This window comes from Diaporthe amygdali (genome assembly GCF_026229845.1).
Source record: "Diaporthe amygdali strain CAA958 chromosome Unknown NODE_48_length_299215_cov_64_995801, whole genome shotgun sequence".
NCBI lineage: Eukaryota > Fungi > Ascomycota > Sordariomycetes > Diaporthales > Diaporthaceae > Diaporthe > Diaporthe amygdali.
The window spans coordinates 285,769-299,215 of NW_026517068.1; the positions used below are offsets into that span (position 1 = coordinate 285,769).

General features: G+C 56.6%; 6 protein-coding genes across 6 annotated transcripts; 5 read left to right on the forward strand and 1 right to left on the reverse strand.

Moving 5' to 3' along the window:
• Positions 1 to 196: 196 nt before the first annotated feature.
• On the forward strand, positions 197 to 2,137 carry J7T55_015816 (uncharacterized protein; the record flags this gene model as incomplete). Its single annotated transcript, XM_053134830.1, has 1 exon — positions 197 to 2,137. The coding sequence occupies one exon, from the start codon at positions 197 to 199 to the stop codon at positions 2,135 to 2,137; it is 1,941 nt and encodes a 646-aa protein (XP_052987513.1).
• An 896-nt stretch (positions 2,138 to 3,033) lies between these two features.
• Positions 3,034 to 5,525, forward strand: J7T55_015817 (uncharacterized protein; the record flags this gene model as incomplete). Its single annotated transcript, XM_053134831.1, has 7 exons — positions 3,034 to 3,113; positions 3,173 to 3,284; positions 3,404 to 3,643; positions 3,716 to 3,869; positions 3,938 to 4,050; positions 4,114 to 4,451; positions 4,517 to 5,525. The coding sequence occupies 7 exons, from the start codon at positions 3,034 to 3,036 to the stop codon at positions 5,523 to 5,525; spliced, it is 2,046 nt and encodes a 681-aa protein (XP_052987514.1).
• Positions 5,526 to 6,320: 795 nt separating this feature from the next.
• On the forward strand, positions 6,321 to 7,166 carry J7T55_015818 (uncharacterized protein; the record flags this gene model as incomplete). The annotated part of the gene is made up of 2 exons (XM_053134833.1): positions 6,321 to 7,056; positions 7,129 to 7,166. The coding sequence occupies 2 exons, from the start codon at positions 6,321 to 6,323 to the stop codon at positions 7,164 to 7,166; spliced, it is 774 nt and encodes a 257-aa protein (XP_052987515.1).
• Positions 7,167 to 7,754: 588 nt separating this feature from the next.
• On the reverse strand, positions 7,755 to 9,616 carry J7T55_015819 (uncharacterized protein; the record flags this gene model as incomplete). The annotated part of the gene is made up of 4 exons (XM_053134834.1): positions 7,755 to 7,954; positions 8,015 to 8,138; positions 8,225 to 9,183; positions 9,346 to 9,616. 4 exons carry the CDS (start codon positions 9,614 to 9,616, stop codon positions 7,755 to 7,757), a joined length of 1,554 nt encoding a protein of 517 aa, XP_052987516.1.
• Positions 9,617 to 10,478: 862 nt separating this feature from the next.
• Positions 10,479 to 11,582, forward strand: J7T55_015820 (uncharacterized protein; the record flags this gene model as incomplete). Its single annotated transcript, XM_053134835.1, has 1 exon — positions 10,479 to 11,582. One exon carries the CDS (start codon positions 10,479 to 10,481, stop codon positions 11,580 to 11,582), a length of 1,104 nt encoding a protein of 367 aa, XP_052987517.1.
• A 1,418-nt stretch (positions 11,583 to 13,000) lies between these two features.
• On the forward strand, positions 13,001 to 13,447 carry J7T55_015821 (uncharacterized protein; the record flags this gene model as incomplete). The annotated part of the gene is made up of 2 exons (XM_053134836.1): positions 13,001 to 13,072; positions 13,154 to 13,447. Coding segments are annotated over 2 exons (366 nt in total), but the record flags the coding sequence as incomplete, so codon positions are not given.

Consider the following 13,447-nt stretch of genomic DNA (forward strand, 5'->3'; position numbering starts at 1 on the left):
CCCGGGACGGACAGGGGCCCTCGCCGACTCCATCCACGATCGCTTCACGGACGACCTTGCCTTGACTCATCATCTCCCGCAATCTCAACCCAATTTCCCTTCATATCTTCTCCTCCGTTGTCATCTCTGCATACACAGCTCTCGCCCGCTGCTTTACCCCACCGTATTTGGCCCTTTCTGTGGCATACAACCCAGCATGACGCAACCAACGCAGTCGCGCAGGCGTTTTGCTCCTGTGCCAATCGAGACCACCTTCAAGGAGCACCGCAGAGGCGGCCCGGCCGCCGAGCCCACTCCTGAGCCCTCGCCGACCTCCGCCTGCGCGTCTCCGCCTCCGGTGCCCGCCCAGGTCACCAGCCACGAGACCCAGACCGTCAACCGGGAGAAGCGCCGCTTTGCCCCGCAGCTCCTCGAGTCCAGCCGACGATCACGCAGGGCCGGCGACGTCGGCCCTGCCACCAAGCCCGCCGACAAGACCGACATCACCCCCTACGCGAAACACATCTATTCTCTTACCTCCAAGAAGAAGCACAATCGGCGACCCGGTCACGCCAGGAGGGAGTCGTGCGACGACGAGATTGCCGACCATGTCTTTGATCTGAACAAGCTGGATGCGCAGATGCGCCTGGAGGAGGCCATGTCTGCGTTCCCAAACAGCACGGTAAGACTGGGTGGCGCCGAGCATTTCTTCCTGCGCGAGGGGTCAGAGGACGACGACGATGTCCCTCGGGGCAGGCCTAAGGCGCGCGTCGCGGGGGATAAGCAGGAGTCGCGGAGAGATTCCTCCGAGGACAACGTCAACTGGATGGTCAAGGAGATGCAGAAACATGCGGGTCAGTTGGCTGCAGAGAGAGCTGCCGGCGGGAGTGGAGGCAACGACTTTGATGAGCTTGAGTCCGCCTCCGCAAGAAGCGATGGCCCACCGGACAACACATTCGCCTTCACCAACAATGCTCGCCATACCATGCGCGGCTCGATAGGGCCCCTGAGCCCCATAGGCGAGCTCGCAGACCCCTTGGGCTCGCACCCCAGCAAGTCGGCTGAGCCCTCCTACTTTGGCCCTGGCGCATCGTACGATGCTCAGGCCCCCGCGCGAACGATTGGCGAGTCAACTATGCCTTACGTGCCATCCGCACCACCGGCCAAAGCAGCCGACGTGGACATGCCCGACGCACCGCCGGCGCGGCCCGCTGCTGCTCCGGCCTCCCAGATCCCCCCAGAGACTGGCTTTGCTCGCACCCGTGGTGCTTTTGGCCGCTTCTATGGCTACCAGAACCAAGTACATGACAAGGCAGCCGAGAAGGAACTGTTCCGCATGAGGGCACGGCAGAGCCCCCCAATGGCCGGCAAGGATCTGACCTTCCGGATGTGTCCGTCTCCCAAACAGACCAAGCTTGACCCAGAGCAGAAGTGGGACACCGCCCTTGGTGGCCATGTTGAGCCAAATCGGGACACCACAGGCCAGCATGGGCTCTGGAGGGGCTACTGCTTCACGCAGAACAAGGGGGGCGAGGCATTGGCCCCCTCGCCCCGCCCAGCCATGATCATGACACCCATGACGCCGCAGACGCCATACGAGCACAGTGATCCTTATGCCGCCACGAACGGGACGCTGGCGCCCTTTCCTATATCTGCCGAGCCGACACCCGTGTCGTCTGGGCAAGCTTCGGCGCCTTTGGCCACCTCAGAACACCGCTCCCGAGCTGGCGAGCCCAAGGGCCTACACATGCTGATGGGCCTGGAGCAGCGTTTGCAGAAGGAGGTGGTGGCGGCGGACCTCGAGGAGCGTATAGCGTCCGAGTTTAACGACGTGTTCGTTACGCAGGTGTACAACTACCTAAGTCTAGGGTACCCGGCGACGGCGCGGGCGTACGATGAGGAGCTGTCCAAGATCAGTCAGATCCCAACCGAAGAGCTCGAGCAGGAGGATGACACCGTCATGGACGGGATCGGCAGCAGGGCCAAGGGACATCTCAAGATCAGCATGGACCTAGACATGAAAGAAGACAGGCGCTGCCCGCGGTGGAGGGCGCTGAAGAAGTACATCTTCGAGTGGGCCAGGCAGCACCCCGACCTAGACAGCATCACACCCTTGGCGTGGGGTGTGGTGCAGAGGAGGGGCAGCTGGGGGATCTGAGAGTATCCCGTAGCACTCATAATGTCCTGGCAGGCCACAGGGCAGGCCACGGGCTGAGCTTCGCGTTGAGATGAGCGGTATATTAGACAGGCTGGAGTTGAAGGAGTTATGGTGGAACAGGGGATGCGAAAGAGATAGAAGCGAACGAGGAGGCTTGAGCCGACTTGTGACGAGGGAGGCGTAGTTTATTCTGCAGCTTTCGCAATTTGCAGCATCGGCCTGGCTAGTATGGCAGACGGCTCAGGCACAGGCACGGGCACAGGCATAGGTACAGGCATAGCGGGGGATATTTGGTTTCTAGAGATGCAGTCTGAATGAAGACTCGATCGAAAAGGTCGTTTTATACAGCCACCACCTCGTGATGCTCACCGAGTGGTCCACCAGGGACATTCTTTGTTCATCCTACAGGCGGACAGAGACAGTTCAGAAATGATAAAACTGCATAGGTCAGTCTGGCTCCGGCCTCGCCAGCTTGAGGGCCTGACCGTTGTAAGCATCTCTCCGTACCTGCGTAGATACCTGCCTACCTGGGTACCGAAGGGAGGGAGGGACTCGTCAGCCCTATGGCGCCCCCAGCACGCGGCTAAGCGGCTGTTGGAGATCAGGGTTCAACGGCCAGCTGCGCTGGGTCCTACTGTCCAATTCCCCCACCTGGCTGCCTACCTGGGTAGATAGATACCTAGGTACCCAGGTACCCAAGTTCCAAGCCGAAGATCGCTATCTCTCTCCCACCCGGCCAGCCGCCAGGGTCCGGGACTAGGTGCCTAGGTAAGCTAAGGTACACGCAGCCAAAGGGGATCTGAATCAACGGGCGAGCCCCTCGGTGACGGACAAAGACCTACACTCCCAAAGACCCAGCAAACTTCCGACTCGAACTGTCCCATGCCCAATTGCGGATGCCAATAGCAGTAATCCTAGGACCCTACCGCGAACTCGAACTCGAACGCGAACTCGACCCGGCAATCTCAACAAAAGGGTGAGCCGAGCAAGTCCCAGTCCCAGTCCAGTCCAGACGAGCGAGACCAGACGAAGCAGATCTGCCCTCTGCGCTGCCCTGCCGTACATGGACAAGTCCCCTCTCACCCAGCAGCCTCGCCCCGAGGCCTTCCAGCAAAAGGTTGTCCAGCTATACGTTGAGCTATTCAAGGTTTGCGCAGTCTTCCCTGGCTTCCCGTCGGTCCCGCCGTGTGACCAACCCACTGACGTCTATTGCATGTGATAAAAGGTTTGAAGACAGACACCCCATCCCACCCGTCAACCATCCAGCCGGCTGATGCGCAAAAGGACGAACAAGATGCCGCAGACCACAACGGCCAGCATTCGGAGGGCTTCTGGCGCGAGTTCTTCCTCCTTAAGCCCGACCGCCCGTCCCTGAGGCGCATACTTGACCAGCTATCCCCCGCCGACCTGCTGCACTTGGAGGAACAGACAAGGGAGCTCTTCTCAAGATCTGTCAAGGCTCTCAGGAGCGATGCCCCCGGGACGGCCGACCTACATGCGCTCGACGTACGACTGCCCGATCCTACCCGGCATGTGCGTGGTCTGGTCACTTCAGTTAGCTGACCTCGGGACGAACAGACGCTCAGCATCTTCCTATCGGCCGTGCTATCCAAGAAATACACCAACCCCAGCTCAGATATCATAACGGTACTCGCTGGCCTCGATCACGTCGATGCGGTATTCACCGACTTCGTAGGGTCCTTGGATTACATAATAAGAAATGGCAAGACAAGTACGTTGCCCTGGGCCAACAATCGACCCATGGCGCATCGAAATCCGAGACTGACACGAGCTCAGCAGTGGGACTGCGGCAGAAGGCCATTGAAGTGGCTCTCGCTGTGACCTCGGGAGCGTACCAGACCAGCCTGCTGACGTACCTGATACAAAGAGACATGTTCCCATCCGTGATGAAGGTAAAGCTGCCCCCGTGCAACGATCGTGACGATGACGCCGGGTTAATGCTGACCTCTCAATAGTTGATCCAGGACGCCAGCTCTTCTACACAGATTTTCAACCCTTTCACGCTGATCGGCCTCCTGGCCAACTACAACAAGTTCGAGTTCCAAAATCCGTATCAGTTACGATTGAACGACTTTGTAAACGAGGACACGATTCAGAAGGTCATGAGGAGTGTCGGCTACACCTGCCAGGGCTTGAGGGACCAATTCGTGGACGTTCAGGAGGACCTCCCAGAAGCGTGGACTTTGACCAACACGTTGACCATGATCGGGCTAGGGGCAATAGCACCCGGTGCGAAGACAGACAAGAAGCCGGCATACGACGCCGAAACGGCAAAACAAATGTTTGTCGAGCTGTAGGTGCTTTTGAGCATTTGTAGCAGAGTGTGAGTGTGACACGGCTGACAAGGAGGCACAACAGACCAGGGAACGAGGCTGCCGTGCTGCTAGCGACATACGATTTCGCACATGCCAACAAGCTCTTCTGTTTCAACCTCGTTACGCTCGCTCCTGAGAAGGGCGACGAACAGCCGTTCGCGAGCTATGTTTCCCTCACGTCGTACTTACTCACCCACGCCCACCTTTCCACACGGGCAACACTTTATTCCCATCTCAATTTGATGGTCTTCCGCCTGCTGATCGAGGACCCCGTTCTATGTAAGCGAATGTGCAGCGAAGGAAACAAGGTGCCTGTAAGGCTCTGCCGGCAGAGACAGCCCTACCTCCCGTTGGTCCGCGGCGAACGCACCGTCGCGATGGCCGTCATCGACACCATGATCGACGGCATCAATCACAACCTCAAGCGTCGGCTGGATGTCAACCTGTACACGCTTTGCGTGGGGATCCTCCTCCGAATCATCAGCTACATGTCGCGGTCCCGCACGCGCCTGTCGTACCACTGGTCGGAGCTGTTCCGCTCCCTGCTGTCACTGATCAAGTTCCTGACGACGTATGCGGCTGACCTGAGGGACCTGTCGCACATTGACGTGCTGCTGGACCACGTCGTCAACCTCCTTGCGCTAGGGCTGTCGGCGGGTGAGGCCTTCCTTCCCACACCGGCGGCGTACGACGACCTGTTCTACAAGGTGGTCGAGGCGGGCGACGTGCTAGTCAAGTTCCGCGACACGTATGGGCTTGCCAACCGACCAACAAACAGCATCGAGACGCTCATCAGTGTCTCTGCGCACTACAAGTCGCTACTAGCCGACGGCGGAGCAAAGGGCGGGAAGGGGAGTAAGGCTGGCGCGGGAGGAGTGCTAACAAGCCTGCAGGTGGCAGAGGTGATCAAGCAGGGGTACGAGACGCTCAGCATACAGGCCAAGGAGGGACTGGATTCTTGGGAGAGGTACAGGGAGGCAGACGAGAGAACACTCTTGAAGAAGGTGGCGAGGTTCGCGGTTGGTGATGTCAGGACCATGGTAGCTGGGTGAGAGTGGTGATGATGGGCCAGGTCGAGCAATTGATAGTAGCGATGGGTTCTGAAAAAAAGAAAAGGCTTGGGCCCGCGCAGGTTAACAGAAGTGCGACTTGAGCAGCCACGGCCACTGAGTTGAGCTCGCGCAGTCTCAAAAGATGCTTTGTGCACGTAGAAACTTGCCTTTGCTTCATGCAACCTCCCGTGTACGACGCCCCGATGAGGGCCTTTGTTTGCCTTTGTACATTGACAGAGCATTATAGGGGTAAATAGACCGTGTGACACGACTGGGATGCGTCACAGTGAGTGCAAGCAAGTCGAAACCATTTGCAGGAGAGGGCGTGTAGCACTGCATGGCAATGTGTTCAACAATTCAACTTATTTAAACCAGTATACCATACTACAGTATGAACGACCTGCTGCAGTGGGGGCCGGGCCTAGAGTGGTCGCCACCCTCCCGGTAAGTATTACTATAGCATTTACGTGATTGGCTCCCGGGAAGAAACGGTGCTGGGCGGTCGGCAAGATGTCATCGGCCCAGCTTTCTTTGAAATCGGCTCATTTGACATCAGTCAGCCAGCCCGGACCGAACCTCGTGGGCACGTCTCTCTTTCTGTTGGCCCAACCAACACAGCACCCTACATGCCGTAACCTGCCGAAGCCAGAACAGACAATACTGTACATACGTGTGAATCAATCTCCCTCTTGCATCACCTTTTGCTTGCTTTCCGCCCAGCATCGCCCGCATCGCCCCGCATCGTCCCGATTCTCCTTTCGACCCTCGACGCCCCTCGGCGCCATCACACAGACGATGAACGCGCCCATCATCGCACGGAGGACCGCCTCCTCCATCTGCCTCTCGTGCAGACGCTCCCTACTGCGCCAGTTCTCCTCAGCGCAACGCCTCGCCTTCCCAGAGTTCCAGCCCTACCGCCTCAACCCTCAACCGCCGTCGCCACCGCGCAGCACAGGCGGCCCGGATACTTCCATCACCCATCCCATCTCCCCGAACCTACCCAGAGTCCACGAGACGCGGCCGCCTACGTCGCTGGGCGCCAACAGCTGGACGTCGGTACGCGAGGAGGAAGCCCAGAAATCCCAGCCCGAGTTCGCACGCCCACAGACATCGACACCTGCATCGCCGCAATCAGAGCCGGCGTCCCAGAGCGAGCCCCCAAAGTCTGCGACCACCGCACCAGCGCCGCCCACCGACACTCATACGCCCAAGCCAAGACCCCGCTCCAAGCTTCGTGCGCCGCGTAAGGCAGCCCTGAAGCTGACCCCCGCCGCCGTGGACCATTTGCGCGCACTGCTTGACCAGCCTGATCCCAAGCTGATCAAGGTTGGCGTGCGCAACAGGGGCTGCAGCGGGCTGGCCTACCACCTGGAGTACATCGACAAGCCGGGCGCTTTCGACGAGACCGTGGAGCAGGATGGTGTCAAGGTCCTCATCGATAGCAAGGCACTGTTCAGTATCATCGGCAGCGAGATGGACTGGGTCGAGGACAAGTTGAACCAGAGATTCGTCTTCCGCAACCCCAATATCAGTGAGTAGCATTCTCTGCCTGATTTGATTCCTGGTATCGCAGTATCACGGCGCTAACCAGTCCGCCTTCCAGAGGAGCAATGCGGTTGCGGCGAATCCTTCATGGTATAGAATGCCGATGAGGAGGAGGAGACTGTGCCACAAGTTTAGGAGGTAGACGTGCCTCCAGGGCGTTGATGAGAGCGCGTGTCAGGCAGCTTTCACGGTTGAGGACCAGCATTCAATGCATTAAAATGGCGTTTGGTAGAAAGCCTAGGTCTATTTGGCGGGGCGCAACATTTACAAGGGGCTGCTTGTACATACGCCCGTACAGAGCTATCAACGTACAATTAATTCTCTGTCACGTTGCAGAGGTAGACGGTCTCAGCACTATGATATCCGATGCTCGATTGACTGCCGTCCTTGGGGCCTTTCGAAGTAGCTCACAGGCATGTCTTCCTCCGTGCGGCGTCGTTAATGTTCTGCATGGGTGTACAGCGCGCAACATAGTTGGCAGCCGCCTGAAAAGGCGAAGAGGCAAACCGTAACGAAAGGCATGTGGGCACGTGCGGTGGCTGCTAGCAAGACCAGATCTCTCCCAAGCAACACTCTGCGCCGGAGAGGCATTTGAAACATCTTGAAATAAGGCCTTCTTCATACATGTGACAAACGTATTCGAGCAGAGCATGTCTTTCCGTACACGAGTCGTGTACCTTGGATTTAAAAATTGCCATTTGCCCTCTTGACGCGAACAGAGAATCCCTTCGGTATGACGAACCAAAAGTCCTCACAATCCCAGTCTTCAGTGGGCTTCTCCAGCTCAAAGTCAAAATCTCTCAAGAGCCTGGGCATCAGCTTCGATATTTCCAGGATGCTGATATGTTTACCGACACAAGACCTCGAGCCGAACCCAAAAGGAACTTTTGCCAAAAGATTAGCGGGTCTCTAGACTACATCAAACGGGTTGATGGGCAACTTACTGTAGTACGCCTCCATCCGCTGCAAGCGGTATTTGTCTCCAGCTTGCGCCTCTGCTTGAGCCTCGAGCCAGCGTTCTGGACGGAACTGCTTGGCGTCTTGTCCCCAGACGTTTTCGTTGAAATGCTTGACAACACATATTAGCTTCTACTCGGACCAAGTCTGACACAGGAGGCGTTGGCCTTGAGACGTAATACGTGACAGTAACTTACAGCGACCCAAGCATTGATGCCAACATTGGTGCCAGCGGGGAGGTACTGTCCCGCGATCTCCGCTCCGCCTTCCGGGACGACGCGCCAGAGTGGAAGGCCCACGGCTGCATGTAATCGCAAAGCTTCCTTGACCACTGCATCGAGATAGGACATGCGCTGGGTCTCCTTGAATGTCGGGTGCGCTGAAAGCTGCCCATTGGCAGTAAATTCCTCAATCTCTTCCTTCAGCTTGGCCAACACTCGTGGGGTCTTCAATAGGTAGTAGAGGATCCCGGACAGAGTCGTCGCCGTCGTGTCTGAGCCCGCGTTGATGTTGGCCAGGCCCACGACGAATACATGATACATTGTCGTCTTCTCGGGGTTTTCATCATGCTGATCAAGAAGTCGGTCCAGAAAATCCCGTGTCACCCCTTCCGTTTGGGCCTTTGCCTTGTCGCTAGGGTCCCTCAGTTGCCTCTCACCATCTCGGATGGCCATTCGACGCTTGACAAAATCCATCGTCGTCACGCGACCCTTGGCACCGAACAGCTGCAGTTTGCTAGCCGGGTAAAAGATCCAGTCATGCAGCCATGGAACGATGCCGACCAAGGTGGAGTACCGTAGAACAGCGTGGAGGTCACTCATCATGCCCCGGATGTCGTGGCCGCGATCGAGGAAACCGAAGCGGCTGCCGTAGGTGATGCAAGCAATCACATCAAAGGCATAGCACTGAAACCAGTGCCCCATGTTGATGCATGTTCCGGTGCCTGACATCTCATGCAGCCTCTGGGCGAATACGTCCGCGCACTCGTCCACAAAGGTCTCATAAGACACTAAAGAGGTCATACTGTATAGATTCTGGAAGCGTTTGCGAGTGTCGGCATGGCGGGCTATGTTCTGGTCGGAGAAGAGGGTGAAGTTCTCCGGCCCAGGGGCCCTCCAAGCGTTGTACCAGTTGCTCTTAGGGAACTTGGAGCCGACTTTAGATTTCTATCAGCGACTTGACTTCATCTTGTTTCGCAAAGACACGAATAGACGTGAGGGAGGGGACTGCATATGGTCTCTGAAGGCCCGTCTACATCCTCAATACAGCCCTCGGAAGCATCCACGAGAGAAGAGGACCATCTGCCTCATTTACTTACTGCCGTATATGGTCTTTACAGCACTTGGGTCATCAATGCTCACAAGGTTCTCGCCGAGCCGCAGGAGCGGCCCGTACTTGCGGTGCAAAACACTGTTCTCGTAGTGGAAGCGGCCCTGGCGGACACGGTTGAGATAGAACAGGTTAGTGAACCGGGCTGAGAGAGGGCCTGGCACCTTGCGAAGAGGCGAGAACAGGGCCACTAGGAGGGTATACAGAAGAGTCAAGCCGGCAAGCAGGGCGAGACCAACTGCGATCGAGTGCGGAGTCATGATCAACGAGAGAGCAGGCTGTCGCAGCGGTGCCTGTTGAACGCTCAGGTGTTGTTGTCCTTTTGCTTCCAGGCGAAATAAATACGCCAACGCCGAGCAGCTCCTGGAACGAGGGGACCTCGTTCCGGTGGAGGGCCGGCCGGATCAGCCGGCGATGACTGAGGGGTGCCGCTCGGCTGGTGCTACGCACATTGGGCATTTCTGGTTGAAAAGGAGTTGGGGTCAAAAGTCGAGTACCGATCTCAGTTCACTCCACCTTTCCGACGGACGACGATGAACAACGGACACAGATATGGCTCTAAGTTGAAAAGCGTTTGGTCCCATCTTCTCCAAGATCAGACCTATTTTCCAGGAATGCTGAAAAGACCACCCAAGAGACCGTTTTCGAGAGCAGCCCTAACGCATCTAGGTGGACTAAATCCCCACGGTGTCATGGTCGTGACATTACTCGGCTACCACGGTGTTCTTGTGGTTATGAGGTATTTAGCTTCGAGATGAAGGCGTCTCAGGCTGTTTTCCATATTGTCTCCTCCCCTCTGTACGTGTAAGTTGTGGTGACGGTGAATCAGTCAGTCAGTCAGTCAGTCAGTCAGTCAGTCAGTCAGTCAGAGTTGGTTTCTTTTTGGCGCTGCTGTTGGTGCATTGGTGTGAGGGAGGGTGACTTGGTCACAGTTTGAATCATACTCGGGCAGGGTTCGGGTACGAAAACGTCACCTCCTTCCCAAAGGTTCTCATGGTGCTCTCTTGACTCCGCTGTTTTTCTCCTAGTTTTCCATTCCTCTTGAGGGCAGTTATCACCAAAGATATATCCCCGATCTTTTTGCAACAGGTAGTCACGACAAGCTAGCCTGACATCCACGCCATGGATTCACCCTACTCCAACGAGTTGAAGATCGCTTTCGAGGTCATCCAGCAAGCCGCAAAGCTCAGCCAGTTTGTCCTGTCCCAGGCTCAGAAAGATGACAATCACGACTTGGGTGTTGTCTCCAAGGACGATTTGAGTCCTGTCACTATCGCAGATTTCGCTGTCCAAGCTCTGCTCACCAGCACGTTGCACGCCCACTTCCCTGGTGACAGGTTCGTCGGCGAGGAGTCGGCCGGCCAACTTAGGGCCAACCCTGCCTTGCTAGACCGTGTACAGGCTGCCCTGCAGCACACTCAGAATCAGTTGCAGGATGAGGCCGAGTCCTTGGTGAGATTTCCAAGCTCGCCTGACCAGATGTGCGAGATGATCGACTGGTGCGGCACGGGAACGCCCGATGTTGGGGGCAGGATATGGGTTTTCGACCCTATCGACGGCACCGAAAACTTTGTCAAGAACTTGGTCTACGCTATAAATGTCGGCTTGCTGGAAGACGGCAGGCAGGTGCTGTCCGCTGTGGGATGCCCTAACCTGTCGATGGACATCAAGTCTCCAGCTTCAGACAACTCGTTGGATCCTTCACAGGAGGGCAGTATCGCGTTCGCCGTACGAGGCCATGGCGCGTTCATCCGAAAGCTCCCCGGCTCGTATCACAGTGCAGCCGTAAGGCGCCTGCCCAGGCACGCAGAGCACGCATCGGACCTGCGATCTGTAACTTGCCTCAATACGAGCGGTTTGCCAGCAGTCCACGAGTCTGCAGCCAGGCAGCTTGGTATTGAGTACCCGGGAAGCACCCTCCTACCGTGGGTGATGCGGTATGTGCTCCTTGCGCTGAATGTCGGTAACACGACGTTCTGGGTATACAAATCAAGATCAAGGCTTGCGAAGATCTGGGATCATGTTGGTGCTATGCTCCTATTTGAAGAAGTAGGAGGTAAAATCACGGATGTTGACGGAAAGGACCTCGACTGGAATGCAGGGAGACAAATGGTTGCAAACTACGGCATTATCGCTGCACCGAGCAATCTGCACGGACAAGTTCTAGCTACAGTCAGGGGTGCTTTGCAGGAAATAAAGCCCGAGTTGCTGTCAGTTCCAAATTGAGCGGGCTTTGGTTGGGGTGTAGCGATCTCGCGGCCTTTTGTTGCTCCTGGATTATGTTGCAGGCCCCCATAGTCTCATTCCCAGCACGAGAGCAGATGTTGCGAGGCTTGGAGTTCGATAGAGTGCTGGTTCTTGCAATCAGACTAGCATCGCCACGAACAAGTCGTGTAGAAACCTACGTGTTCGCGAAAGATAAACGACACATAGGCGAAGATGATGGGCTCGTCGAATTTCGAGCTTCGAATCTTCAGGCCGACTGCAAGCTTGGCAACACAGCCATACCACAAGTTCACGAAGTCATTATGGCGAAAGATTTACACACAATAACGTTCCCACTCGGGTCATCCGACTTGGAGCTACTTGAGACGACGCCGCGGGCGGCAGCTTCTCAGCCGTCATCCCATCTTTATAAAAATACCCGTCGTCTGAAACTGGCGTAACCAGGACGTGAAACCTTGACTTCTTACTGCAGGTAGATGACTTGCCTAATTACCGGCCTTCAAGTCAGCATAATTATTCTAGAACTTTCGCGAACATCTTTGATGCCCAGGCCTGTGTCTACGGCCGCGTCAGCCCGCCCACATGCCTTCCGCTATTGTCAAACGTCCTACACCTAAGAGAGGTCTCACCGACGATATAACCGCGCATGGTCCGTGCCTTACTCTCCACATCGATGGTGAATTCCAGCGCATCTGATGCTTAGCGACCGAATCTTGAAGCACCCCGAGACCGCCCACTTCGGTAAATAGGCGGGCGGCTTTACTCCGGTTCTTGCCTGGGGGCTTCGACGTCTCTGCATGTCCACGGCAGCAAAGCATCAGCCTTGTTGTTTATGGCGACTTCCCGTCTCTGGTGCATGTCACCTGGGCAATACCCAAGTTGACAGGGTTGGGCCGTGACAACTCGAACTCTGTGGACTGGCGGAGCTTACGTTGTCGAAACCATAGCTATGTCGGACGAGGGCTGTCACCGCACGGCTCGTGAACTTGGAAGACAAGTGCTTCGCCTTGTGGACGAATAGCAGATGGCAATTCATACCGAAGGCATGTTAGACCTCGTACCTGGTGTTGCGAGACGGTATCATGATTGATTCAGTCGGGCGAGCGCGTGGTTTCGGCGGCCGTTATTGCGTGGCCATGAAATCTCGGCCGAGTGAGCCATGACAGAATGCATTCAAGAATCAGCAAGTCAAGGGCGGATTGATCAGGTCGTCAAAGTATAAGAAGGCCTGGCAGGCGCGATGAGGTCGGAAGTTGATGTTGAAGGCATCATCTCTCCATCCATCCAACAACTAATCTTCCTTTTCACATTTCATCATCTTCGTCTTCTTCTTCTTCTCTCCGAGTTTGATACTCTACAAGCAACGCCCTCTGCAGGACAGACCTTAAATAACTATACGACTCTTATAATCAGCCACCATGAAGCTGACGGCCTACATCATTTCCGTGCTGGCTCTGGGAGCCTACGCCGCCCCTGCCGCCATTAATGGAGTAAGCCACTGACCACCCCAACAAGAAATAACTCGAGTGGCCCCATGATTCCAGACATACTGACGTTAACTTTCCAATCAGGGTGAACCTCTCGCCCTCGAGGCTCGTGGCCCAGCGAGCGCGCCTCCTCCACCTCCCCCGGCTCCTGAGAAGGGCGGTGCTGCCCCTCCTCCTCCGCAGGCAAGGGACGTTGATATTGGGACGAGGGACCCCCAGGGGCGTCCTCCACCTCCCCCGGCTCCTAAGAAGGGCGGTGCTGCCCCTCCTCCTCCGCAGGCAAGGGACATTGATATTGAAGCGAGGGACCCCCAGGGGCGTCCTCCACCTCCCCCGGCTCCTAAGAAGGGCGGTGCTGCCCCTCCTCCTCCGCAGGCA